Genomic DNA, 24,834 nt, shown 5'->3' on the forward strand with positions numbered 1-24,834 from the left:
TAACCATAACACGAGAAGAAATTCGGTATAAGTTATTAGGACTTCGGATAATATTCTTTTTTCAGGGCCGTCTTAATAGTATTATCGGCCCCCGGGCCAAATGATTTTTCTGAGGCCCTACGAAACAAATTCTGGAAAATTTCAACCAGATCTCATTTGGCGTGTAACTACCCACTAAGAAACGCAAAAATTGAATAGAAAAGTATCTAAACCGAAACGGATATTTGTCAAGTGTATAGATAATTTTAATACAACGAAATGAAAATTTTTTACAGATCTTGAACAACGTGGAACACCGATGCGAAACCAGGGTTCTATATCAATGGTTCTTCAGCTGTGACTCCACGGACCCTGGTGCAAAAGTTCTTAAAACACCGTATGGAAGCTGAATAACATTTCTGTGGCCGTATGAAAACATGACTTCTTGTGGCGCTGGATAAAGGCTGAATAACTTCGTCTAGGGTCGTGTAAACACTAATTTACTTGAGAGTTCATTAAAAGTGAGTAACGTCTTTTCGAGAGGGGCTGAGTAGAAATGAAATATGTACAAAACCAATGTGAACGTGTTGGCTTCCATTTGCGTCGCGGGCAGATAGAAATCTCCGGTTCTTAGCGTCGAGCTTATATTACTGAAGGCAGAGCTGTGAAAACGGGGTCCTAAACATCATTCCGTCGAAAGATCACGTGACGTGCTTGCTGTCAGCGCAATTCCCAATTATTTTCTTATGTCATCCATAGGAGTTAAAAGGAGAATGAGAGGAAGGAAGGAACTTTTTTTGTTTTCTCCAGCATTTGCAATTATTGTTCCAATGACAGAAATAATTCCAGAATTAATTAAAGATAACTCCAAATTAATGGCAAACAATTCTAGAATTAATTTAAGAAATAACTCTAGTACTAATGAGAGATTACTCCAAAATTAATCAAAGAAAATTCATGAATAAGGGGTTCAAGTATTATCATTCTAGTATTACGTCAGCATCGGGGGGGGGGGGGGAAGGGGTTTCGGATTTGCTGATTTTTGATGACAAGGGGGGAGGGGGGGTATGAAGGTTGCTTACGTCATCAACCACCCTTTTTGAAGATATGAAATATTCTAATCTGCTGAAAAAGGGGGAAGGGGGTCAGTGTTTTGCTGGCAAGGGTGGGGGGTCAAAAATGCCTAAAAATCTGCTTACGTAATACTTGAATGGCCCCTAAATGAAGAAATTATTCTAGAACTAATGAGAGAGAGAAAGATAATTCCAGAAATAATGAAAGAAACAATTCCAGAATTAAAGAAGTGGTTCCAGAATCGATGAAAGAAACAGTTCCAGAATCAAAAGAAACAGTTCCAGAATCAAAAGAAAGTTCCAGAATCAAAAGAAACAGTTCCAGAATTAAAGAAGTAGTTCCAGAATCAATGAAAAAAACAGTTCCAGAATCAATGAAAAAAACAGTTCCAGAATCAATGAAAAAAACAGTTCCAGAATCAATGAAAAAAACAGTTCCAGAATCAAAAGAAACAGTTCCAGAATCAAAAGAAACAGTTCCAGAATTAAAGGAAGAAATTATTCCAGAATGAATGAAAAAAAGAAATAATTCCAGAATTGATGAGAGATTATTTAATCTTTTTTATGTTTAGAAGTTCTCTGTCGTTTTTTAATCTTTAGAAGACGATCACTTGCTATCTTTAGAGACTGAACACAGTACATTCCAATAGGGATATTGTCCAGCACGAATCGTGGAAAAACAAAAACACGTCACGTGATATCCTTGTACTCGATGTTACTTCCGTCGCGGCGGCTCCCCCCCCCCCCCCCCCAGTAATATAAGCTCAAGGATTCTTGGTGTGGAGGCAGACGACAATTAACCGATCTCATGAACAAACTTCACTGATTCGTCTGTCTGGAAACACTCGAACACTCTCGAAACACTTTCGAAGTATTCAGACGACCGAGGCACTGATTATAGGAATTCTTTCACAACAAGGAAGTGTAGGAGGAACCGTGGTTCACTACGGCTACAAGGAAGCCATGAACGAATGGCACTACGTATAAATAAACCCTTCCAGGTCCCTGACAGACTAAGCGGCGAACTCGGGCGGTTTCTGGACCGTCCCCATGAACAGCACGAGATTCGCGACGTTGTCCCGGATCATGAATACGAACGGATAGTCCGCAATGAAGGCCGCGGGACCGATCGGCCGGGCCGTCCTCGACGAAATCACGACCGTGGCCGCAGCAGCCTCGGTCCCTTCCTCGTCGACGCTGATGAAGGACTTGTGGCGGACGGCGTCCACGCTCAGACCGTCGCCGGAACGCCCAGTGAAGTCGGACAGGTCCGCCTGGCGCGGGTCGAACAGAGTCCGGACTCCCATCTTGCCGAGGGCGGAGGAAAGTTCAAAACTCTCATCCATAGAGAACTTCGGAAGCGCCACCAGGACCTCGCGTGGGTACATGTCCGCCAAGAAGTCGTCCAGCCTCTGTGGGGTCAGCCTGTTGGACAGTATACTGACCCCGTAGTAGCGGTTGTTCGGCAGTAGGATGAGCATGCTCATTTCGTTTCCCCTGTAAGGTAGCTCCAGTCCGGTGCACTGTAGCTCCTCACTGATTCCGTATAAGAACCTACCCTTGAGGTTCATCATGTTAACGTATATATCCTTCCTGTTGGACAGGGTGAATCGGGCTCGCCTCGTCTTCTCCGGGTCGAACTGGGTTTGCCACGATTCCTTGAAGTAGACCGCGTTGGCGATTACCATCCCGGTCATCGGGCTGATGCTACCGGCGGGTATCAGCTGTTGGATCCGATCCCTGGTCTGCTCACTCACCCAATTGTTGATCGCTTCGGCAGAACCCTCGGGATCCGACTCGAAGTTCAGGAACCCGATCTCGGATTCCGCCATGTCCATGATGCACTGACGTATGGGAGTCGATTCCTGGAAATAGATCCTATTGGCCACGAGATAGTTCCCGTCTTGCTGTTGGACACCCTGCTGCTGCAATTGCTGTCTCATCGCGTTCCACATGCGGATGTTCCTGAAGGCTTCCCAAGCGGTGTCCTTGTTCCAGTTACCAGTCCCCAGTATGTTCCGGAGTTCGGCTTCCGTCCGTCCCCTCGACCCCAAGTACGTCACCATCAGGGCGGACCAGACGCTGTAGGGGCTGAAGAACAGTCCGACGCTGTCCTTGTTCCACCGGTTCTGGTACTCGAGGGTGCGCATCATGTCGAGGCTGAACCCGAGGCTCCCGTCGATCAGGGTCCTGACGGCCGCTCCTACGCTCGACTCGTTCGTGACTCCTATGTCGTTCGCCGAGGACGGCGACAGGCATTGGGCGTTCGTCGTGGTCGCCAGTGCGAATGCGATCAACAGCGAGAGGATCATGGTTCGTTCGCAGTTCACCATTTCGATGTGATCTGTGGAAAGAGAAGACGAATTTAGTTATTATACACACAGCAATCACAGACATCATCCAAAACAAGCACGTTCCAACACATTTAGCGAAACGAGAACCAAATTACCATATCGGAAAACAAAAACAACAGTATCAATCTCAACGCCACCTACAGAGCATTCCGGTCACAACAGCGGAACCGAATTCCCAATTTCAAACGACTCACGTGACAGAAGCCCGATAATCGCGAAGACCATGGAGAATCGAAACAAACGAGATCACAATTTACTGCGCCATTTAATCCAGCGTGACTAGTGTAACGACATTGATAATGATTAGCAAATCATTCTAGATTGCAGAAACTGCGATAGTTCAATCCGTGTTACAGAGTAAAAAGGAGGACGTTTCAAAACCTTGAAATGATCGAGAGCCATCAGAAATTTTTCAGTTTAGTTTCGGTGCCGAGACCTGGTGTCGAAAACCTCATCCTCCGAAAACTCATTACGTAAAAATCCATTCCGGAAATCCATCCGTATGAAAGCTGAATAACTTCGTCGTGACAAGGGGGAAGGGGGGGGGGGTGTATAAAAAAGCTGAATGACTTTGCCGAGGGCCATATTAAAATATTAAAAGCCGAGTAACTCCTTTAGGGCGCATAAAGACATATTAACTTCTTCTGGGGCTGTTCAAAAACTGAATTGCCTCTTGGATGGCCATATAAAAGCTGAATTACTTCTTAGAAAGACATATAAAAGCTTGATTACATTTTAAAGAGCCGTATAAAAGCTTAATTTCATTTTGGAGAGCCGTATAAAAGTATTTTACGGCTTATTTTTTTAGAAAGCTGTATAAAAGCTGAATTACTTCTTAGAAGGCCATATAACAGCTTAATTATATTTTGAAGAGTAGTATAAAAGCTTAGTTACATTCTGGAGAGCCGTATATAAAAGCTTAATTTCATTTTGGAGAGTTGTATAAAAGCCGTATTATTTTTGTAGAAAGCTGTATAAAAGCTGAATTACTCCTTGGAGATCCGTAGTGAAAGCCCAATAACTTCGTTGAAGATAGTGTAGAAATTGTCTTTAAAATACAGTAATCTTATATATTTGTTGGAGTAAAGAATAAGAGTTCAAGATAGCTTCGTTAAGAAAAAAGGGGAATATTGTTATTATAAAATTAATTCGGGATGGGCAAAATAACGGGGAAATTACGAGAATTTTACGGGACATTGTGGGCACACCATCGAGCCTATATTACTGGAGGGAGCATCGAGCCGCCGCGACGGCAGCAACATGGAATGTAAGGAAATATCACGTGACTCGTTGAATAACACAGTTCGTGGCTGGCAATTTCCTCATTGAAATGTACAGTTCAATCTCTAAATTTCAAAAGATTAAAAGAAGGATAGAGAATCTAAAGATGAAAAAAAGATTAAATCATTTCTTTCATTAATGCTGGAATAATTTCCTTTATTAATTATTATTTCAATCATTAATCCTGAAATTATTTCCTTTATTAATTATTGTTTCTTTCATTAATGCTGAAATCATGTCTTTTATTAATACTGGACTTTATAGCTCATTCATTATGGAATTATCTCTTTCATTAATTTTGGAATTATCACTTTTTCACCAATGCTGAAATTATCTCTTTCATTAATTTTGGAATTATCACTTTTTCACCAATGCTGAAATTATTTCTTTCATTAATTTTGGAATTATATCTTTCATTAATTTTGGAATTATCTCTTTCATTAATTTTGGAATTATCACTTTTTCACCAATGCTGAAATTATCTCTTTCATTGATTTTAGAATTATCACTTTCATTAATTTTAGAATTATCATTTTCATTGATTTTAGAATTATCACTTTCATTAATTTTAGAATTATCCCTTTCATCAATGCTGAAATTATCACTTTCATCAATGCTGAAATTATCACTTTCATCAATGCTGAAATTATCACTTTCATCAATGCTGAAATTATCACTTTCATCAATTCTGGAATTACCTTTTATTAACTCTGGAATTATCTTTCATTAATGCTGGAAATATCTCTTTCATTAATGCTGGAAATATCTCTTTCATTAATGCTGGAAATATCTCTTTCATTAATTTTGTAATTATCTCATCGATGTGAAATTATTTGTTTCGTTTATTGTTCTAAACTCTTATTGCCATTAGAAAATAACGGAGATTGCGCCGATATTCAACGAGTCACACGTGATCTGATGATGTTGGGGGTGGGGACACCTTTCTCAGCACTGCAAAGACTGCTGACGTCATACTATCTCCAGTAACATAAGCTCGATGGTTGAAACAATTACACCAGTTGTAATTGAATTCGCATTATACTGAGAAAAAGCATTACTGTCAAAAGAAAGTTTCGAAACCTTGACACGCTTGAGCCATCAAATTTTTTTTTTCAGTGTCTGAAGACCTGAATCAATCGTGTCCCGAAAATCCATTGCGTAATTTATTTATTCATTCATTCGTCAATCCCCTCGCGCATGCGCCATGTTTCAGGTAAAACACAGTTCGACAGGCACTCTACAACCAAAATAAATCAGAAACTCCAAAATAAATAGTCAGCGGGGTTTCCCACGGCACCAAACAGCAACACGGCGATGATGTGATGACTGTTATTACATGGTCATAATTATTACGAGCACGTGAAGTGTTGAGGAGCAAGGAAAACCCCAGACCATTTGGAATGGATACAAAAGCCATAAAAAAAAACAAAAATATCTCAATAAGATATTATCGCGATATAAAAGCCAAGTTGCGTAACAGACGCCATTGTTTGATGTTGTAGGGGGAGGAGAATAGGCAAGATTTTCAATCATTCTCCTTTTGACAGTTCTTGAACCAGTCTCGGCCTTGGCAAAACAAGTGTTGTCCTTTTGTTTGAGCCATCGTCTCTCGTCTGGAGGAAATTAATCTGCGTATTAAAACGCAAAAAAAAGAGAAATTTTTATTATGACGTCATTTGATAGTGATAACTGTTCTTCAATTTAATGATCAAGTTATAATTCCATCTCGAATACAACCAGAAATGCAAAAAATGAAGAATTTTGCCTATAAAATAACAGTCAAACCAAGCGCGGATCCAGAGGAAGGGCGCCGGGATTGCCCCTTTTAAAAGCCCGAATAATACGGGGTAAATTTATCTGTCCCGTAAAACACGGGACGATTCAATTGCACGTACACAATAAGTCGCTTCTCCGATACATCGCCCTCGATCCACTCCATCCGCGAAACACCAGGGCTCTGTCGCAAGAACCAACGTAAGCTCTTCAGCCCCCCGAGGAGGCACGGGATGAAGAGCATGTTTATGAAAGTGATGAAAATCAAAGAATCATGTAAAAAATCGATGTGCACCAATGACAAACGACTGTTACAAAAAATGCATAAAATCAACTCGCGCAAAAGGCGAAATCAGGACAGTCCAAAGAAATTCTGCCTCGGATTCATTTGAATCTGAAGATAATTGTACCCCCCCCCCCCACTCCATTCGCAGCTGAAGATATCTGCTTCGACTTCATTCGAATCTGGCCTGATTTCGCCCCAATTAAGTTTCGTAATCCATGCGTCCGCGTTACAAAAGCCGTAGTTCCACTTCTGCCGAGTGACAGTTCAATTTCTCTCCCAGATCTTTCTTGAGCACATTTGGAGACCCAAGGTAGTTCCTTCAGAGTCTCACTGAGTTTCGGATCCTCATTTGAAAACAGTGCCACCAACGCGCTGTCAGGGTGGTGAAAACGGGACGACCGTCTCAACGGAGTTGCTGGTGACTAAGGTACAGGCAGTGCCACAACTAGCCATTCGTGTGCCCTGTGCAAGAATTTGCATTTAAGCTCCTTCTGGGTCCCCCCCCCTTTCCAGGTATGCCCTGTGCGGGTGCACCTGTTGTACCTGCCTAGTTACGGCACTGGGTACAGGAGCTGGAAGAGTCGGATTCCTTATCTTCTCTGGATGTTGTTCCGGGAATTTGACCAATTTACTTATCCTCTCTTTTGAACCATCTCGACGTTATATGCCGTGCACCCAGAGTGAGTGAAGATGGTTCACCGGCGAACGGAAGTGAAAAGACGTCGTTTCAGGGCAGCATGTGGCATAGTGCAGGCGCGTCCCAATTGCAAGAGAAGAACATTTATAGCTGGGAAAAATCCATTTTCAGCTGAAGATATATGCTTCATTGCCATTCGCCGCTGAAGATGTATGCCTTCGCTCCATTCGTAGCTAAATACTGTATATCTGCCTCGGATTCATTCGAATCTGAAGATACCTGCCCTCGCTCCATTCGTGGCAGAGGACATCCGCCTCGGATTCATTCGAATCTGAAGGTACCTGCCCTCGCTCCATCCGCAGCAGAGGACATCCGCCTCGGATTCATTCGAATCTGAAGATACCTGCCCTCGCTCCATCCGCAGCAGAGGACATCCGCCTCGGATTCATTCGAATCTGAAGATACCTGCCCTCGCTCCATCCGCAACAGACGACATCCGACTCGGATTCATTCGAATCTGAAGATACCTGCCCTCGCTCCATCCGCAACAGACGACATCCGCCTCGGATTCATTCGAATCTGAAGATACCTGCCCTCGCTCCATCCGCAACAGACGACATCCGACTCGGATTCATTCGAATCTGAAGATACCTGCCCTCGCTCCATCCGCAACAGACGCCATCCGCCTCGGATTCATTCGAATCTGAAGATACCTGCCCTCGCTCCATTCGCAGCAGAGGACATCTGCCTCGGATTCATTCGAATCTGAAGATACCTGCCCTCGCTCCATCCGCAGCAGAGGACATCCGCCTCGGATTCATTCGAATCTGAAGATACCTGCCCTCGCTCCATCCGCAACAGACGACATCCGACTCGGATTCATTCGAATCTGAAGATACCTGCCCTCGCTCCATCCGCAACAGACGACATCCGCCTCGGATTCATTCGAATCTGAAGATACCTGCCCTCGCTCCATTCGCAGCAGAGGACATCTGCCTTGGATTCATTCGCACCAAAAAAATTCTTCCTCGGATTCATTTGAATCTGAAGATACTACTTGCCCCCCCCCCCCACTCCATTCGCAGCTGAAGATGTTTCGCTCTACGCCCTTGAAACTAAAGCTGGATAACATTGAGGGGTGGTATGAAAAAATGACGACTTTTTTTGTGGAGCCGGATAAAAGCTGAATACCTTCGCCCAGGGTCGTACAAACACTGAATTTGTTTGAAAGTTCATCAAAGGTGATAATGCTTCTTTTCGAGGGAGGCTGAGTAAAAATAAATAACGTCAAAACCAAAAAATGAACGTGACGGTTTTTCCACTTGATTCGCGTGCAGACAGATGTGGTAAAAATATCCAAGAGTTATCTCACACCATCGAAAATGGCGATAGTTAAGAAATGAGAATTCTGGCCCATTCCAAACTCATTTATCAGATCCACCTCCTTGGAAACTGAATTGAAAACAAGTGATGATGAAAAAACGAACAAAATGCTTACGTCAGAATGATGAACATGATTGCCTAGAACACAGTGGTGCGCAAACCGTGAGTTAATGAACTAAGGGGGGGGGGGGGGTCGCGAGAGATTCTCCTAAATAAAAACTTGAAAAACAAAATTCATTTCCATTAAAAAATATGTCAGAACTAAAGAATGCCTTTATTCAGCTGATCTAATTGCCCCGTACCATACAATGTGATTTTATCAAATTCTACTGTTACAATAATCAATATATTGGCTCCGTCATGCCAGAATCACGAATGTGCAATGTCCTTGCCAAAAAAAAAAAAAGAGAACGTGGAAGAATCACCCGATTTCAGTGCAGTTCTTAAAAATTGAAAACAGGTAATAGATTGATTAGCAATATATGTGTGAATATACAGGGAGGGGGTGTGTCTACGTCTGATGAACAACTTTCGTTAATGGTCCATTTCAGGCCCGTAGCCAGAAATTACATGTTCGGAAGGGGAGCACTTTCATTTCAGCCGGGTGAGGTGGAAAAGTGATATAGCAATAGATTTGGCCATCTTTTTCCCTTTTTTTCGGTCATTTTCTCACATTTCGGGGAGGGGGGAGGGGCAGATCCCCACTCGCTACGGCCTTGGTCGATTTCAAGTGTAGAATCATTTTGAAATCGGATGATTCTTTTATTAATCACCCTGTATACGGAAAAATCAAGGACCATCAAAACACTTCCACTTTGCATACGGGACGCTAAATACATCAAAAAACAAAGTAAATATTTATATGATATTTTAAAAAACTGAATATCTTTGGAAGTCAATATCGTCTAATTGAAATCGGAACAACCGTTCCGATAAGGGGCTTTCGGAACAGCGTTTACCGGCAAAAAAATCGGAATGTCCCGGTTTTCCGGGACATATGGTCAGCCTGTGTATGAGTGATGGTGGTGGTTTGTTTTTTTTGTTGTTTTTCTTTTTTGTCAAAAAGGGGGGTCTCGCTTCAAAAGGTTTGCGCACCGCTGGTCTAGAAGATTGATGAATGAGTTCGAAATCTATCCCGTTTCCCGTTCCGTTAATTTTGTACACGGAAGAAATGCGCATAAATATAGCTTGAAACAAAAGAAACTTTTGTTGGGATTCCTCCTGCTGCTGCAACCTATCAAACAAAATAAAAGCTACAGTGGAATCCTGTTATAACGAACTCCAAGAGACCGGAGAAATCACTTCGTTATAAAGGAATTTCAGGTTGCTTGTAACATTGTTCCTGTGTAAATTTATTATTTGAAGGATTAGAAAAGTGTTCGTTAAAACGGGATTCGACTGTATTTGGGAAAAATTATTCAGATAAAATTGGCAGCAGGGGTCCCAGTTCAGCAATAGCTCCATCCTGATGTTTGAATCGTTTTTGGCGATTCTGTGTACGCGAAACGCGATGATATTTTCGTATTAACGCCTTCGTTTGCAAGCGATTGGCAAGAAATTTGGTTGATATTATATTTGGAATCACCGATAAATATGGTAACCTTGTGCCCTAATCTAACCGCACGTTAGGAAAAGGAAAAGAAGGAAAATAAATAAATAAAAGAGGAAAACAGTATAATAGATAAGGAAGTAGGTACGAAGTAAACTTCTCTTTTCAACCCTCACTCTACGTGTTCTCTTTCTCTTTTATACGTCGTTTCATAGGTTTACAATAAAGCTTCGCGATGATGAGGGGAGAGAGGAAAGAAAACAGAGAACTTGTTTTTGAATTTATTTATTCTACTCGCGTGTTTGAACGCAATATTACGTCCTTAAATCGTAAAGTGGTCAAACTGTAAGTTTTTAATTTCAAACTATTACGCCCACCCCGAATGAGGCTTTTCAACATGTCCTGGTTTTTATCAAAGGATTCCGTGTTTTGTGTCCCGGTTTTTCAGGTACATCACCTGGCCACCCTAGCCTGGGGGGGGGCGGGGGCAGGTGCGAACCTAGGGTGATTTGCCGCGAGGGGCGACTTATTGTGGAGGTTCGTTGGATCGTCCCATATTTTATGGGACAGACACACAAATTTTACCATATTATTCAGCTTCTGGGAAGGGCGATGGCTCCCCCCTTTGTTTCCACGCTGGCTCCCGGATGGATGAGGATGGGAAGGGGGGGGGGGTGCTGAATCAGAAGAAAAATGCGATCAAAAGTGGGAGGATGGGCAAAAAAGCTTAAGTAACACATTGCTCTAGAGATAGCCAATTAAACGGGTGTTGACCAACAACACGCGCATCAGCGAAATACGTAAATGAATGCGGAAATCTGCTTGGCCTACTGTCTACAACTTTTCAGGGCCCCAAAAAACCTATTCCAGTAACAGCATACAGTACTGTAGACTCTCGGTAAACCGACCGTGCGCAGTAGTCCGGCGGGTTTTCTTCGTGCATAGAAGAGTAAAACCTGTCATGTATGCGAATGCGCAGAAGTTTATATTATTTAAACCAATACGTACTCAACCCACGGCACCGCGGGCCAAATTTGGCCCTCGGTGTCATCTGATGTGGTCCGCGATCTTAAACCTAATTTTGTAAAAGTGAACTAAATAACACATTTTTAGATGATATGAGTGACACGGTGTGCATTTCCCAGATCACTTAAGGCAGTGGTTCTTAACCTGGGGCCATATGGGCCCTCTTGCGGTCCTAGGATATTCTTGAGGGGGGCCACGGGAGAAAATCAGAAGAAAGGTGATCCACGACAGGTGGTGAAGGGAGTCATAGAGAGATGTGAAGAGAAAAGCTTAAAAGTGAAACATGGTTGGAAAATATTACTACTTTCACAGAATCCATCAGATCCGTCCATAGAACCAGGGGCATCTTAACCCTTGGCTAGTCTATGTGGGCATGACCCGGGTCTTCATGTCTATAATGGAGGGAGGAGGAATGCACTATATGGGATCTGGTACTGTGATTTTCATATGTAAGCTGTTACTTCCAGCTAAGTATGGAGGGCCGCCAGAGCAACGGTTGATGTGTTGGGAGGGTCGATTTATCGTGCATGTTCGTTGGATCGTCCCGTATTTTACACAGACCGTTTTTTAACATATAATTTGACTCCTGGGAGAGATGATAATCCACCATTTGAATCCGTGCCTACCCAGAATTCCAGAGATTGATCTGATTTATTAAAATTTCATTCATAAGAGAAAAATAGAAAGTATATCACTCTTGGATGAGGGTAGAAGGGGGGAGGGGCACAAGAAAAAATGTGATCCATGGGGGGGGCCATGAGCTGAAAAAGGTTAAGAAACACTGAATTAAGGGATCCGCGGTATGTTAACATTTGAATGACTCCCCCGGCACAGTCCCAGATCATTTCCGCGGTACAGTTTCACGTCACCTAAGGCCGGTATTACACTGTAAAAGTTTGATAAAATTCCTTTTATAAAACTTGCAAAATCTAACAAATAAGGTTATTGGTTACATTCTAGAAAATGCAACCGGTGACCTTGTTGGCTGCATTTTTCAAGTTTTATAAAAGGACTTTTACAAAACTTTTATAGTGTAATACCGGCCTAAATGGCGCGCATCACCTTCCAAGATTGCTTGAGCGACCCCTGGTACATTAACGGATCACTTGAATGACCTGTGGCACAGTTCCAGATCACTCAACTGCTCCGCGACATGTTTACTGATCACCCAAGTGATTCGCGGCACGTTTAAAGATCACTTGAGTTGCCAGCGACACATTTGCAAACCACTAAAGTGGCCCGCACTCTTCTAAAGGTTGAGCACCATTGATTTAAATTGGCTTTTCCCATTAAGTTTCCAGTAATTCGGCAATTTCGGTAATCCGAAATTTAACCCTGGTCTGATACAATCGAACCCCGTTTTAACGAATACCGTTATAGCGGAAATCTCGTTTTAACGAACACTTTTCTATTAATCCCCCAGATAAGTTTACTTAGGAACAACGCAAAAATCTGGAATTTCTTTATAACGAAAATTTATTATAACGAAGTGATTGGGTCTTAGCGTACGCAGAATTTTCTCAAAAGGGGGGAGGGGGTAAACGTTTTTCCCTGCAAAATAACACTATAATCTCGGCTTGAGGAGGGGATGTAGAACCCCAAACCCCCCCTCCCCTTTGAGTACGCCAATGGTCTCCGGTCTCTTGGAGTTCGTTATAACGGGATTCGACTGCACGTGCCGGATTAGCGAGAGTCTACTCTATTTACTTTCATAACTTGGTTGTGAATTCTTTTTGAATAGTGTTTGTGAAATTGAATTCGGGTGAAAAATGAAAAAATAAACGAAATTTGTCTCTCTCTCGGCATATTTCAGAACCTACTTTGAAGATATTTCTTACATAATCGAGAAAGAGAGAGAATGCTAACTACACAGTCAAACCTCGTTAGTGCGTCACCCGGTTAACACGTCACTCCGCTTAACGGGTCACTTTTTTGGAAGTCCCAATGGTCCTCTCAGGCAGGAATTGGCACAGCTATGGCTTACTCCGTTTAACGAGTCACCTCCGCTTACTAAGTCATATATTTTTGCTCTCCCCCAAGAGTTACTCATTAACGAGGTTTGACTGTATATCCCAATAATTCATGTTTGCCCAGGGCCCCGAACTTGGGAGGAAAGGGGTGGGCCCTTAATTTTTTTCCTACTATTATTTCCGTGAGTAAGCGTGCAAATTGGTAAGATCAAACTTCCAGTTAAGACGGCCCTGACATGTTCTAAATGTACCCGAATAGATAATAAAATAAATAGATAATATAGATAATATTATAAATAGATAATATAATAGAAATTGAAAATAACTCACTTTTGTGCCTAGTGGTTCCCTTTTTCAAGTAATTACTATTCGCCGACGGACAGCCAAGAAATGAAGTATCGTTTCATAAAAATGAAACGTTTATAATAATGGATGTGTGTGCGCACGTCAAGGTAGACAAGCTCCTCCCTGCGGACGACCACAACCACAAAAATTAAAAAGCCGTCGTCTGCTTAAAAGAACAAAAAACTGCCATTCAAGCAAGCCACACAAATTAATTTACACCGCGCGCTTTTACAAACAGTCGCCAAATCCAAGGTTACTAGAATGGGATTTTGGCTGCATGTTGGCGATTTTACGTAGGATCTTTATATTCAAAAAGAGTGTGATAACTTGCCAAAATCGTCGAGGAATCTATAAACGTCATCGTCTGCAAATTAAGGTTTCTCAAGGTGTTTTTTCCCCTCTTTTACCGTCAGTGAAAGTATTTGTCTTCTTTTTTTCTCTTTTATTTAAATATGACGTTTTTTTCGAGATTGGAATCGCCTTCGGAAGTGATGATAATGGCGTTTTTTTCATTGTTCTCTCTCTCTCACTCACTCTCACACACACACAACCGCTTGCTTTCTTTATTTATTTACCCTAATGGCGAAAGGGTTGGGTTTTTGGTGTTTTACCCTTTCCGCTTCCGCGTATTTCGATATGGGATTTATCCAAAAGATTGGGTCTTCTTTCTAGAGCTGAGAGTAAAAGTTCCTTCCGTTTGACCATGAAAAAGAAGTTGCTTTATGACGAATAATATCGTACGTATAGCATTAAATCTATAACGCCCACGAATTCGTGCAATCGCTTCACGTTGTGTGTATGCAGGAACTTTTACGTCTTGGATGGGTGTGACGGCAATCAAAAAACGAAACTTTTTTTTTTAGGAATGTTTGCAATTTGTGAGAGGATGTGATGAATTTTAGTGGAATTTTCCCAGGAGGTGGTACACAAAGAGGCCACACACTTGACGAATCCGCATTGCAAATTTTAAGATGAAATTACAGCCACTCTTCGACTTACGAACAGGTCCCGTTCCGATCATCGTCAGTGAGTCGAGGGGCTTGTTTCTCGGAATGACGCCAATCCACAGATTTTACGAATTTTTTCACTGAGTGATGAGCAAGGCCTTCGAAATCGCTGTAAGGGTTTCGGAAAGTTTGCTTCGATATACATATATCGAATCAAACTTCTCCATTGGAAATAATGTAAATGTGGATGATTAGTTCCACAATTACTCATTCACATAAAAATGACTAATAAAAACGGCATTCAATCAATAATATTTTCACAATAGTAACATAGCAAATGTACAATGCAATTTTAATATTATAATAAATAATACAATAATGCCATAAATAAACAATAACCATAAAATACAATAATGTTTGTAAATTCACTAGCTCTAAATGACGAGGGAGAAGAGGACTATCGTTCATCACAGGACAATTTACGGACTCATTGTAATCTGTAAACAATCCTTTTTGTAGAGATGAATTATGGCTTTTTTTCTGTTTTTTGCTCGGCCAAGATACATGAAATCAATAGGCTTTCCTGTTAACCTCGGCATAGTATCCTCCAGAAAGCTTATTGATTTCATCTTCAATCCTTTTTGTGTTACTTTACAGTTGATTTTGCCTCCTTTTTATGACTTCTCGGAAATTATAAATTTCTGTGCCGTTATAGCCAAATTCTTTACTCGCCCACTGCTACAACTTTGCTTGGGTGTTCTTTTCACAAAATGTTCAAGATGTGTTGATATTCCCACACAGTCTACACATCTTACTTATTTCATTTGAATTGAGGGACTCCTCCTTATATCTTTCTTCCTCCTTCTCAGACCAGATACTGTCCATAAGCTCTTGTTGTTGCGCGCAATGAAGATTCATCAGTTCGTCTGTGGTCAAGCCATGTTCTTCTCCATAAGTTCTTGAATTTCGTTTTCTTTCATCTCTAGTCCCAAGATCTTTCCCCAAGGACACAATCTGTTCGACAACTGCTGACACCCTCCTACAGCAGTGTTTCTCAAAGTGTGCGTCGCGGCTCTCAGATGTGCCGCGGGAACTAGAGATATTGATATGTGTGTCTATTTATGCTTTGAAGTGGTTCTTTTATATGGGAAAATATCTATCAAACTATTCTGGGGAGCCGCAGATGAACCATGAATTGGACGAGGGAGTCATGAGTGACAAAAGTTTGAGAACCACTCCTAATCCTATATATTTAAGATTATTTTATCTATGTGGGGGGTGTTGCAGCTGCCGTCTCCGATTCTTGAGCCAGCCCCTCAAAGTCGCGTTCAATAATTCAATCATCTCACGGCTTTCTCCAAGCAGGATTGAGGATTCTTTTGGCGACCCCTATCCCAGATTATATTATATTGATGATCTCTTTAGGCAGTGTATGATGTTAAATGCTTTCTCGGAGGGTAAGGTTTGTTCCTTGTCAACTCGAAGCATCGCAGAAATAGTGTTGGGAGGAAGAAACTTGATCTTTTTTAATAAACTCGATTTTCTCCAGTAAGTTATCCTTGAGGCTTGTCCCCGTGCCCCAGGACAAGAGTCCTGTGAGCCCACCCCTTGTTTGGACCACGTTCTGTTTAACTGGCTCTTCTGCACCTTGCAAAAGTGAAAAACCATCAACTCCGTTGTGATCACGGGAAACTGAATAAACAAAATTTTTTGCTCGTTTAATGCGAATCATCGATCGATAATCGAATCAGAATTTGTTCAAAATTCTTTCTCGTTAACTGGAGTTCCACTCTCAATATTCTTAGAGATACACGCGGATTACAGCATACGTGCTCAACCCATGACCCACGGGTCAAATGTATCCCTCGGAGTCATCTGATGTGGCCCGCGAAATCAAACCAAATACTGTAAAAAGGAACTAGCAGCAAATTTTCAGATCACTCAAGAGGAATCAGTTTTAGCCCGTGACATATTCCCAGATCATTGAAGTGGCCCGCTACACATTTCCAGATCATTCAAATGTCCCGCGGCACATTTCCAGATCACTGAATGATCCTCGGCCCATTTTCAAATCATTCAAGTCAAACGCGGCATGTTCTCAGATTCTACGATGTTGGGCGTAATATTGCGCCACCAGTGGAATAGATTCAAACAAGTTCTCAGTGTTTTCTTTCCTCACTATTCACCATCGCGAAGCTTTATAACAACCCTATTATCTACAGAAGTTGCTTTTACTTTCCCTCCTTTCTTTATAATGTATATTTCTACTATATACGTATAGGTGCGAAAGCGAATACGTAGGGTGACCAAAACCTTGCACGTTAAGTGGTTTAGTGATCCCGCGGCAGAATTCCAGATCATTCAAGTGGCCCGTAGTGCACTTACAGGTACACTCAAGAAACCTGCAGCCCTAAGGTGGCCCTAAACACGTTTTAAAACCAACGAAGTGGTCCCGCACTCTCCGAAAGGTTGAGTACCGTTGTGTTACAGAATACAATCCGTGACCGTGGAAAGCGATCACAAATATATTGATCGACAAAGCGATTTGAATCCAATCAAAAGCTAAGAAAATGACCGCTAGGTGGAAAGTTAACTCGCTCTCAGCTCCAAAAAAGATACGGTCTTATCCTCTTTTTTATAAATGATCATTGCGTGACCGGAATCGACAAATAAAAACCAAAGAAAAACTCTCGCTTTCTGTTTCAAAGCGTTTGTTTATGCGTTTTCACGCGCTTGTTGTCTCGTGTCGAGGAAAGAGAAAAACTTGTGAATATGTCGGGGCGAGACAACAACAACAACAACCGAAATAAAGAAGGACAAACCTTGGGAGTTTTCTCGCGGCACAAATTCACAGTACGTAGACTACCGACCGTGTTCTTTTCTCTCATGCATTTGTTGGACAAAAGCATGTTTCAGAAAACCATATAGATACGCAAAAGATGACAATTGAATGTCATCCATGTTTGCGTGGGATGAGCCCACACGCCCGGAAACGAATTCACGCGAGAAATACAGGCGTGTTTCCTGATAACACGTGAGAAAAATAACGAGTAACTCAAAAGTAGAATCAACCTTCGAATTCGATTATACCGTATATACGTTTTTATTTATTTTTTTTTAAAAAAAGCGTATCTTCCTTATATTTCAGACCGTGATCGAAAAAAAAAATGTCTCCACCAGGAACGTCAGAAGCCGAAATAAGCCAAGAGGGGCGAAAATTCAGAAAAGGGCAAAAAGAACGCTGGAAGAAATTCGGAAAAAGTGAACGGAAAGGCCCGAAATTCAAGCAAAAGCTGGACAAGTAAAAATTCATGGACGCGCAGGAAGAGTCAAAGAAGAGCAAGAAGTTTTGACAAATTCAGATAAAAACATGACAGTAGAAATTAAAAAGAGCATGGCAGGTAGAAATTCAAAATAGAGCATAACAGGTAGAAACTCAAAAAAAGCATGACAGGTAGAAATTCAGAAAAGAACGTGACTAGTAGAAATTTAAAAAAGAACAGGAAGGGTAAAAACTCTAAAAACAGCATGACAGTTGAAATTCATAAAAGAACGTGACTAGTAGAAATTCAAAAAGAACAGGAAGGGTAGAAATTTAAAAAAGAACAGCAAGGGTAGAAATTCAGGAATGAGTAGCAAGGATAGAAATTCAGAAAAGAGCAAGTCAGGTAGAAAAGCAGGAAGGGGTAGAAATTCAGGAAAGAGCAAGATAGGTAGAAAAGCGGGAAGGGTAGAAATTCTGGAAAGCAAAGAAAGAGTAGAAATTCAGGAAAGCGTTGTGCACAGGTAGAAATTCAGAAAACAGCACGACAGGTGGAAATTCGGGGAAGTGCAAGAAGCGTAGAATTTAAATAAAAAGAGAGATAGGTAGTAATTCAGGAAAGAGTAGGACCACGACCTCCTATATAATCTAGGTTATCTAGGTGGTCGTGGTAGGACAGGTAGAAGTTCAGAAAAAGCATGACAGGTGTGGCGACAGCGTCCACCATGGAATATGGCTGTAAAGAGCGCGCCTGCGCAATGGAGAAACTGGACTTGCGTTTGCCGCTCAAACCAGACAGTCACGCAGTCCGCCCATATCGATGTAATGCGTTCTTGTAGATTCTGCTGCGTTAGTTGTATAATAAATTTTTAAACTATGTTTGAATTGTGAAGGAAGCGCTGCCTCATCCCTTCTACAACAATTCAAACATAATTGAACATTCATTATACAACTAACGCAACAGAATCTACAAGAACGTATTACATCGATATAAGCGGACTGCGTGACTGTCTGGTTTGAGCGGCGAACGCAGACAGATTTTTTTCCTTCTGAAAGGGGGGGGGGGGGTTACGTTTAAAATGTAGGAAGGCTATAAATTCTGGAAAGAGCAAGATAGAAAATCAGAATAGGAGGAGCGGGATAGGTAGAAATCCAGGAAAGAGCAGGGCAAGTAGAAAAGAAGGAATGGTGGAAATTGAGAAAAGGACAGGTAGAAGCAGGAAGGGTATAAAAATTCAGTCAAAAGGGCAGAAACTCAAATCAGTGAGGTCACCCACGATACTCAGTTAATGGATTTCCATCCCGTTCTATGGGCACCCTACCCCCAGGGCCGGATTAAGCAAAATAAACACGTGCTAAGGACATCAGGAGAGAAAAGGGCACCACAAAAAGTTACTAACTATTACATTTGTTTTTGAATGTACAATGTTTTCCCCCAGCATCAACCCCCTGGTAGAAAATCCAAAAATTTTAAGAGCATTTGATTGTGTAGAGTTAAAAAAGTTTATCAAAAGGGTTGACCAGAGCCTCAACTAAGAGAGAGCAGGGGCGGGAGGTCTGCATGTTGAGGCCCTGAGGGTGACACAAAAGCAGGGGAAACTAATAACTATAAACTAATAACATTGCAAATAAGAACGTATTAATGCCCAATTTTTGGATTTAGATTTCGTTCAATTTCCCATAAAGTAAGACTAGAGCCATCTAAACAACATAGGCCCTCATGCAACACTACCACAAGGCCTCTGCACGAAGCTGGTGACGTCAATGAAGAAGGTCATTTCTCCTATCGTCATTGGATATATTGCAAAAAAAAGGTAAAGATATCGCATGCGTCGACCTGCTATATCCAATGGCAATAGGTGAAATGGCTTCCTTCAGTGACGTCACGAGCTTCGTGCGGAGGCCTTGTTCTATAGGTGGTTTTGCCTCAGGCCTACTCAGATTTCGCTTAGGCTTCCTCTGCCTAATTAAAAATACCTGCCTACCAATTTGCACATGCGTACTCTCTCCAAATTTTAACGAGATCAAATTGTCATGAGGCCGTCCCGGCATTTGATTCTCCCGAATCGTGGCATCGCAGGCCACGGGTAAAAGGATTTTTCTGAGAAGCCCCCACATAAAAATACCTGCTTATCGATTTGAATACTTGCTCTCGAAAATTTTAAACCGATCTAATTGTCATGAGGTGCTCGGGCCATGCGTTAAGGGGGATTAAGAGTAGCCGTGTGTTAAGGTTATGTGGGGACGGGGAGGACACCAAAAAAGAAAAAAAATCCACTCGAGTGCTTAGGGCCTTCTTATGTCTTAAATCCGGCCCTGGGCAACCTTGATATTTTGCTGCTGTACCCTTCAACCCAACCCTACATAATTTATGGGGGAGCCCAAGCAATTTACGTAAATTGTGCGTAGAACCTACAAGAAAAAAATAATACATATTAATGTACTTACGCGCGTACACACACAAAAGAAATTCTTCAAGGATGTGACCACGATGGCTATTTTCGCCATCCGATGCACTTTCGGAATAATGTGGCCGTTAAACGACAAGCCATTTGCAGCTGGAAAATAAATCACGCACTGATATGTCGTTATTTTCTCGGGAATTCCTAATTTACATCCGTCATAATAATAATAATAATTGTTGTTATTATTATTCCTCCCGCGCTAATAATTGCTGGGGACGCCGCCACATATATTTTGCTACTTCCTGATCATTAGAAAGTTGCTTAATGATTTCTGTTGAAATTCTTTGTTCGGCTGTAATTACGGGCATCCTTTGATGGATGGATGCTCTTTCTCAACTGCCATTTAGGGCAACATTTACGGAGGGTGTACCGCTAATCTTGAAAACGTTGCGAAAGGACTTCGGTTTTTTTTTTCTTCCAAAAAAATCGAGATAACGTGTTAGTAGTCACTGGCGTATGTACAGGGTGACAAATTCGAAGAATGAGTGATCCAGAAAGTTATTAGAATGGGAGAAGGGCGGCGAAACTCGCACAGCCCACCATAAATCCGCCTCTGTCCAGAGAGCGAGGGACTAGATCAGTGAGTGACCCATATGAGCAAGGTGAGTGAACAAAACAGTGTGCAAGCACGTTAGTCAGCGAAAGAGTGGCCTGGAGCGTGTGCATGCACGTGTGAATGACCAAGACGCAATCTAGAGAACGAACAAACAGGTCATTGAGCGATCAAAAGAGTGACATAAAGAGCGTATAAGAGAATGTGAATGACAAAAAGATGGCCTAGAGCGCTTGCAGGCATGTCAATGACCATAAAAGTAACCTAGAGTGTGTGCAAGCATGTGAATGAGCATGAGTGATACAGAACTTAGATCGCATGGATTAAGGTGCGGGGATCATAGATTAGGGAGGTGCCATCTGATGGCACGTTCTTCGTTTAAAAACATTCTTAACGCACACTGCAATGTGTGGAGGAGCTCCGTCTTGCATAGAGATTGTGTCTGCAAGGCAGTGACGTGCTTGCACAGCCGGAACAATTTCGTTCTGTAACAGCAATGCATATCGCTTCCCGGTGATCCAACATGTCACTGGACCTGTGGAACGTAACTCCTCGTAGAAGTAGGGACCGAGAATAAATGACGCAGTAAATCCACACCATACCGCCACTTTTGGTGAATGCAACGGAACCTCCAAGATAGCGTGAGGATTTTCTGGTTTCCAAATGCGGCAGCCGTGAGTACAGTCAAACCTCGTTAATGAGTCACTCTTGGGAGAGCAAAAATATGACTTCGTAAGCGGAGTGACTCGTTAAACGGAGTAAGCCATAGTTATGCCAATTCCTGTCTGAGGACAATTGGGACTCCCAAAAAGTGACCCGGTAAACGGAGTGACGTGTTAACCGGGTGACGCACTAACGAGGTTTGACTGTATTCGCTGTACCATCCAAGTGAAAATGCGCTTTGTCTGTCCAGAAGAGCATAGTTTCCTAAACATTTTTTCATCGCCCCCTTCTTCATAAATTTTTTTCTCTCATCGCCCCCAACTCAAGTAAACCCAAAGGATCCCATGTTAAAAATCCGTAGATTCTATCGCCCCCTTGGCAGTGCCGTCTTAACCCACCCGGGCACCTCAAGCGAAGAAGGGGCCTCACAAAATTAGATCTGGTTAAAATTTTCGAGAATTTACCAGGTAGGGCCTCGCAAAAAATCACTTGGTCCATGGTGGTCTTGAGACGGTCCTGCCCCTTGGACCATTCCATCGCCCAACAGGGGGACGACTGACACTGGTCCAGAGGATATTCTAAGGCCATTCTGAATCGACCTCAACGCGAGATAGGAACCGAAATTAGAACCGGAGTCGAGCTGCACAAGTGAGTTTCTACGGATAATATTGGAGGATATTCCGCATGATCTTATGGACAGTTGAACGTGGCCTGTCCAACACGTACAAGTTGAGTGGTATTACTATCCCGGATGCAACTGCAGTTACAGATTCAGGAATTCTCATCGATGAACGCCTTAGGGTTTCTAAACGTTGCTCAGCAGTGGTCAAAAAATTGAATAGAATGGACGATTTCGTTCTTAAAAAGCTCTCTCCACGTTCTAGCAAAGTCATTCTTCCGCTTTTCCGAGGCCTACTTCGTCCTGGAATGGAATATGCCGCAAGAGGTTTTGGAGACCATACCTGCAGGCTTGCCATACTTTTCTATCATTAATCTGGTCATTGTGGGGAAAGGTTTTACAATGTGTAGGAGAATTGGAGAAAGAAATATACGGGAGGAGGAAAAAATTTGTCTCGAGGAAGCTCTCTGAAATTATAAGGTCCATAGATTTTTACCCCTCACGTAGGCAAAGAGTTAATGGGATCCCCCCAAAACCTGAGATTTTTCTCTTTATGGCTTAGCGTACGCAGAAAAATTAGGCGTGGTGATTGGTACGATGGATTTCTAGAATCTTCAATCAGGTCAGAGTATTCCATTGGAGATCAGGAAAATTAACATTCCGAAATCCGTATGGTTTCTGAATTATTCCCCCCCCCCCCCCACTTTAATCCATGGGGACGAAAGTGTGCTTAATCAGCACAGCCACTTGCACTTTTAAACACCTTTAGGAAACATTTAATGTGTCAGAAAACAGGAGTAACTCAAGAAAAAAAATCTATAATCGTGACTTTTTTCTTGCCCTTTAAACTCGGATTCAGCGCTTCTTTTACAGTGGCGCCCTGTGCAACCACATGGTTCAAGAGCTGTCCTGGTTCGACACTGCTGAACATTCTCAGATCACTTAAGGTGAGCCGCAGCACAGTTCTAGAGCACTTAAGCATCCCACGGTACATTTGTTTCAAAAACTTGTTTCCCAAAGCAAAAAAAATTTGATCGAGACAACTCACCCTATTATTTGACACGTAGCATATTTACAGATCACTTGGGTGACCTGTGTTGGCTACCCATGCAAGCTCAAGAACCACCCCTGACTGGCAAAAATTCACTCTGCAGATGTATTGCTCAAAGACAAACCTCCTCGAACCATACAAGAACTTGAAATCGCCTTGAAGGATGAATGGGACAAAATATTAGGTATGTCCTCACTGGTGCGTCTTCTTTCAACAGCTTTCAACTTTCAATCTCGTTTTTTTTTCTTTACTGCTGAACTCTATCGCATGCCTCAAGCTGCGTGCCTTTTTTCTGTCTTCACCTATACGGCTAAACCTTTCAATTCAGATGCCGATGCAACTGTCGCAGTGGATGCAATTTCCACATTTTAATGTGAAAATATGTGATGGAAAATTGCTCTATAAAAGACGGAATATATAGACGAAATCATTCTCAAAATTGCTCAACTTCGGAATAAATTAAAAATTAAATCAAGTCGTTCGTCAACTTTACCCGAATATAGTCGAGTCAAAGAAATTAAGAAAACTGAAAACTTCTATTTTGCTGAGTGCTACGCAATCTAATACGTATTTAAATAATTTTTTTCGTTCAAAATTATAGTCAGCACAGCATTATTTTTCTCAAGTGCTTATTCATACACCAAAGCACTAAATCCGTGGTAATAGAAGTGAAAAACTTCAAATTCCCAAATTAAATAATTTTTCATAATAAAAAGTAGCACAATATGATTGCCCAAGATGATCAGATTTAAAATATTTTCGCACACAAATCCGAATATCAAAAGAGAATTATTTAATATGTTGTTTCAATCAATTTTTAAACTTGAAATACCGTACTTTCGACAGTCAGTAACAGAAAATTTCTCTAGAAGAGAATTTCTTGTGCGCTCATCCCTAAACTCGGCGTGCTACTCGAAAGTTTTGTCCTGCGTACGCTTCTGGTTGCAGCTCTAATAATATTAATGAAAATAAAATCTGCACAAAAGTGTACAGTTTTTAAGAAAATAGCGAAGATTATTATCGCGCTGAAGGGCACAGCCTGTTCCTCATAAATTCGGGCCCTGTGCAAACATTAATCTTTTCCCTCCCCCCCCCCCTTATATATAACGTTCTTTTTTTCCAGTCGCAAGCACAATGCTTGTTCCCATCATCAAAAAGGGTGCATCCTTATCAAGTTTGGCATACGATTGCTTGAAATCAGGATGATTTTAATCGTTGAATGTGATTTGTACAAAGTGTTCAAATTGGGACGTTAATAAAGTACTCACAAACATGAAATCGGACACGAGCATCAAGCACTTTGAAAGCACCACAGTGCCCGCGAGCAGCAGGTTTAATATGTCTGCTACAGATTACAATTATGTAAAAAGTTTACATAATTACTCTCAAATTAAATTCCACGTTTGGAAATATTCTACGGAAAGGAAGGTTAAAAAAAATAAAGGAAAGGAAATCCAAATTTGTGGGCCTCCTAAAATTGCAAGGGCGAAGTGCACTTGCCCCCGTTTGCCCATGCAAGAAACAGGCACTGGTAAAGGGGTCTTGCATCTGGTAAGGGTGATCCTCCAATAGTTGACTAAGTATTATTCGTATGCCTCCACGCGAAATGTTTAGAAAA

The 24,834-nt window shown here is 41.8% G+C and overlaps 1 protein-coding gene across 1 annotated transcript; it reads right to left on the minus strand.

Annotated features, from left to right (window-relative positions):
• Positions 1-229: 229 nt before the first annotated feature.
• Positions 230-13,846, minus strand: LOC149070903 (serpin SMSB4-like). Its single transcript, XM_089248600.1, has 2 exons — positions 13,642-13,846; positions 230-3,396 (listed from the first exon to the last, which is right to left on the minus strand). Exon 2 carries the CDS (start codon positions 3,383-3,385, stop codon positions 2,066-2,068), a length of 1,320 nt encoding a protein of 439 aa, XP_089104726.1. The 5' UTR covers positions 3,386-3,396; positions 13,642-13,846; the 3' UTR covers positions 230-2,065.
• Between the last annotated feature and the right edge of the window lie 10,988 nt (positions 13,847-24,834).

The sequence above is a fragment of the Pholcus phalangioides genome, unplaced genomic scaffold, assembly GCF_987345545.1.
Source record: "Pholcus phalangioides strain wild (caught in Gottingen) unplaced genomic scaffold, Ppha-v1.0 ptg000020l_1, whole genome shotgun sequence".
Taxonomy (NCBI): domain Eukaryota; kingdom Metazoa; phylum Arthropoda; class Arachnida; order Araneae; family Pholcidae; genus Pholcus; species Pholcus phalangioides.

What these genes read in the sequence shown, in the direction of transcription:
- LOC149070903 (XM_089248600.1), bottom strand. Translation starts at nt 3,385, where the DNA reads ATGGTGAACTGCGAACGAACCATGATCCTCTCGCTGTTGATCGCATTC.